Raw genomic sequence first — 4670 nt, forward strand, 5'->3', positions numbered from 1 at the left:
TTGTAATGGCGGATGACGGATGACGGATGTAAATCCGCCAAACTTGCGATGGCGGATGGCGGATGGCGGATACGGTCAAATTAGGCGGATATCCGAATCCGTCACAGCCCTAGAAGCACACACACTAACAAAACTACAGGTCCCTATTAACTTTTGTGCACCGAAATTTTGGCTGCCCGTTTAAGACTCGCCTAACCCCTGGGAGCATGATTGGCGTCCCACCAAAACTACGAAAATATGAGTCGAATACGAATATAATAGACTTCCTTAACCCGTAGTCGAATACGAATATCAATGACCGTAATAAGCATAATCCTCATTCGTGTGCAGCCCTACTTTTGCATTCTCTGTAGACGAACCAGCTCCGCAGTATATAAGGCCACGTCGCCGGTGCAGTATAAACTCAGCAGGACCCTAACCCTGCACACACCAGCAAATCTCGAGCAATCACAATAAACAACTTTCATACGCCGCGCTACTACAACTGATCGCTTGCAAGACCACCGCGTACATTATTGATTCGGCTTGGATCGTGCGTAACGAACCAATTGCAGTCATGGCAGCAAACAGAAGTCTTGGCCGGGACATTACTATCTACCTCGCCGCAGATCCCACCGTTAGCATTGGTGGCGGTTTCACAAACCCGACTTTCACCAAAACGACATTTCTTGACTCGTTGGACGTGCTGATCACACATGAGTTACCGCTTCGTGTCTACAAGATTAATGATGGCCGTGTACAGATTCAGCGAACCCAAGACCCTCTATTGCCTGGAGAATATGAGGTTGAGAGTGATGGTAATGTACAATTCGGTGCATTACATTTAGCAAGATACTAAACTCACATCTTGTCAAGGACACATCGAAGTCACAGACGCGCCGTACTATAAACGAACTTCTTCTGCCATGTCCTCTCTCTCTGCATCAGGTAGAGTTAGGTCATTTCCAGCAGCAGTTCGAGACCGTGATCGAAAATGCGTAATTACGGGCGTTCCAGTGACGCAACGCGAGCTCTTGCTGCAGCGCTGGACAAGATATGATGCAGCGCACATATTTCCTGTGGCTCTCGAGTCTATCTTTCACAATTACAATTTCGGGGAGTTGGTCGTCTTAGACGAACGTGATGGAAGTGTTAATTCTCCTCAGAATGGACTTCTCCTCAGGATGGATGTACATCGTCTGTTTGACCAATATGAAATCTCAATCAACCCGAATGTATGGAGACAACGTTAACCGCAGATGTCGAGAACAGTCGGCACTCTAACTTGACTTAGGATGATTATCGCATAGTCTGCTTCCTTGATGATATCTTAGGCGTCGCAGGACGACAGCTGGATCCTATATGCAGAGACATTAACCATCCGCACCACGTTAACGACAATACTCTCTTTTGGCACTTCCAGCAGGCTGTTCTGGCCAACATGAGAGGGGCGGGCGAGCCAGTATTTGATGAAGATATCCCTCCCGGCTCTGATACTCTGGATGCCATACTCAGTGGCCCTGCTCCTGCCGAGCGCATGGAATTTGAGTTGTCAGGTAGGCTGGGTGATGTTATGCGGGCTCAAGGATCCTTATTAATAAAGTGATCGCTACCCTGCGAGTGCAGAACATTACCAGAGAAAGAGATATGAACATCGTCGCAAAACCGGCGAATTTGTATTAGATAGGACGTAGCTCGTTCATCGCTTACAATGTGCATTAATGATGATCCACCCTGAGATCTATTCGTATCTCACATTAACGCATTAACCTTTTGTTTTCTGTTGTGTCTTGCAATGGAACCTTTAACTCTGACCCGAGACTTTGCCAAATGAACGTGAAGCGAGCACTAAAGGATATTCAGGAGAAATCTGTAACAACCTCCACTGTAGTGAGAGTTCGGCATAGGGGAGATACCGTATGTGTTGTGAGAAGAAGGGAGATAGACTTTGTATGCTAAAAAAAGCAACACCGGGATTTGTGAGAGCTTGACATCTGAAATAACTGTACGTGTGTGGTGTCGGAAGATATCCTTGTGAGGTGCCCTTGTGTCCAGGGAAAAGACTGCAACCCTCAGGGGGCTGTGCTGGGATTCTCTGTTTTACTGTACTGTTTGTCTGTCTACAAGAAGACGGCCTTGGTCCTGGAAGGGAAAGGCAGGCTTCAGTTACTTTCCAATCATTTAGTTTGATATTCTTGTCTTTCAACTTGCATACTCTGGACTTATCTGTGATTTCTCCTAAATATTCTTTAGTGCTCGCTGCACGTTACAACTTCTGAAGCCTCTTCTTATTTCAGGATCGATCATTCTGGTGAGACGGAGTAGCAGGTCTAGCCGAGAGAACATCGTTGTCTGCTCTAGTCAAGTAAACAGCACAGAACCCCAGCCAACGGAGGAGGCGCAAGCTCTAACGCTTCAGGGTCCAGCGACGATAACATGATATGCTGGATGTGCAGGAACCGATGAGTCTTAATACAATGCGACGACTTATTGACGAAGAGGTGCTTACGGATAACCAACTCAATGTTCTGAACAACCGCATTAGGGAGTTGTCTAAGGCTCGTGAAGGGACTCTACGCCGAAGCAGGGAGGAGTCCGACAGTGATGATGACAGATATCAAAAGCGACGCGCCGATCATGACCTTAAATATATGAACATAAAGGAATTTAGCGTGCCACATTAAAACAGTGCACCAACTGGAAGTTGGAAATCAATCGTGCATTCGACGGAGCACCCTATAAATACGATAACGACCGTACGAAGGTGATCAAAGCGTTGATGTACCTTAATGAAGATTGCAGGACCTTCTGGAATAATGTTACACCACACAACAAGGAGCGGTAGCACGTAAAATGGAGAGAGGGTAATGAAGTTACGCGATAGCTTTTGCTGTCAAAAAATATTTATTGAAGCCTACTGATCCCTCTTCGGACATCCGGTTACTTTCTTTTAGATCGACGTTCTTAGCACCAGGATATCCCTATATAGGGCTGTTGACGATATTCGACTTGACGAATATTATTCGACCGATTATCGGCGTCGAATACGATATCGGCCAATCCCCCGGCGTCGGATACGAATATCGAATATTATTCGAAGCATTCTTCGACCGTCGAATCGAATATTCGACATATCGTGCCGATATTCGATATTCGACATATCGTGCCGATATTCGATATTCGACATAGTATTACTAATCAACGGTAGAGAAATGGATTCAGTGGGATTTCAATCTGCGCGAAGCCCTACGCCTTCGTATACAATTTGCCAGTTATAGCATTAGTTGTCCGATTTGCTCGGCATTTTTAATACCAGCGTCCCGCCCTTGAAGCCAGACTGAGATTGGTGCTGCACGATCTTACACTGTGGAAGTAATTCCGGCCATATGCGCCTTACCTCTGTGTCGAATTGTCGAATTTGCACAAGATGACGAGATCGCAAGATGACGAGATCGCAAGATGACAAGATTACAAGATGACAAGACGACAAGATGACAAGATGACAAGATGACAAGATGACAAATCAAGAAAACAAGAAAATAAGAAACATGATGGAAAGGGCTAGAGTTGCTTCGTGACATCCATCAACATCAAAATGCGCATAGTTTCGGCCTTCATCGAATGTCTCCTCACCGCCAATATATCCCTCCGTGCATTGAACATTCTTTCCACTGACAATATCCTCCTCGCCATTAGCTATCAACAATGATTCTTCAGAAACACGCTGAACAAATTTCGATTAATCTTTTTCGCAAGGACGACTAATTCTCGAGGCAATGTCAGTTGCCTGTAGCATTCCGCGCGACCATTCATGTCATTCAACTTCGAAGAATAGGGTGGAAATTATTTTTGTTGTCTTGCGACAAGGAAGAACCTACTTGGGGTTGATCCCCTTAATAAAAGTTTGAAGGACGGCATGTTAACGACAGAAAGTGCTGCCTATATTTAGCGAATACTTCTGTGTGAAAGATCCAATTTAAATGTATTAACGTGATCGGCAAAGCAAGTGGATCGTCCCAGCAAGCGGATCGGCTATTGATCAATTTACGCCTATTGTAATTCAAATTGATAAAACATCACAACAATGTCTCAATCTGATGAAAATAAAGAAGGAAGAATTTTGCTCGCAGCGGATGCCTATAAAAAAGGGAAAATTTCCAGTATTAAAGCCGCGTCGCGCCTGTATGGCGTGCCTTACACTACTCTTCACCCTCGACTCCAGGGGCGCCCCTGTAAGGCCTATTCTATTGCAGGGACGCGAAAGCTCACTCAGACGGAAGAAGCCGTGCTTCTAGAATGGGTTCTCTCAATGGACAGGCGCGGGCTTCCTCCAAGGGTGGCCGACGTTCGAAAGATGGCTGACTTGCTTCTAGCCAAACGGGCGGAGTCTAATTCAGAGGAACACGTTAAAGTCGGAGAGAAATGGGTGCGCAACTTTATAAATAGACATCCGGAATTGAAATCAAAGTACTCTCGACGATATGACCATCAACGAGCGAAAAGCGAAGATCCTGAAATCATTACAAAATGGTTCAATCGTGTTCGGGAGACGGTTCAGGAGTACGGGATCGCTGACGAAGACTTGTACAATTTTGACGAAACTGGATTCCAGATGGGTGTGATCGGAACCGCAAAGATTGTTACGTCTGCGGAAAGAGAAGGGAGACCATTTCTGACACAGCCAGGGAATC

The 4670-nt window shown here is 45.7% G+C and overlaps 1 protein-coding gene across 1 annotated transcript; it reads left to right on the forward strand.

Moving 5' to 3' along the window:
• The first annotated feature begins 549 nt into the window (after nucleotides 1–549).
• Nucleotides 550–1794, forward strand: V1508DRAFT_429088 (HNH endonuclease-domain-containing protein). Its single transcript, XM_066941859.1, has 3 exons — nucleotides 550–797; nucleotides 856–1214; nucleotides 1274–1794. The coding sequence occupies exons 1-3, from the start codon at nucleotides 557–559 to the stop codon at nucleotides 1583–1585; spliced, it is 912 nt and encodes a 303-aa protein (XP_066792023.1). The 5' UTR covers nucleotides 550–556; the 3' UTR covers nucleotides 1586–1794.
• Nucleotides 1795–4670: the final 2876 nt, after the last annotated feature.

Source organism: Lipomyces doorenjongii, assembly GCF_038497915.1.
Source record: "Lipomyces doorenjongii strain NRRL Y-27504 unplaced genomic scaffold V1508scaffold_202, whole genome shotgun sequence".
Lineage (NCBI taxonomy): Eukaryota > Fungi > Ascomycota > Lipomycetes > Lipomycetales > Lipomycetaceae > Lipomyces > Lipomyces doorenjongii.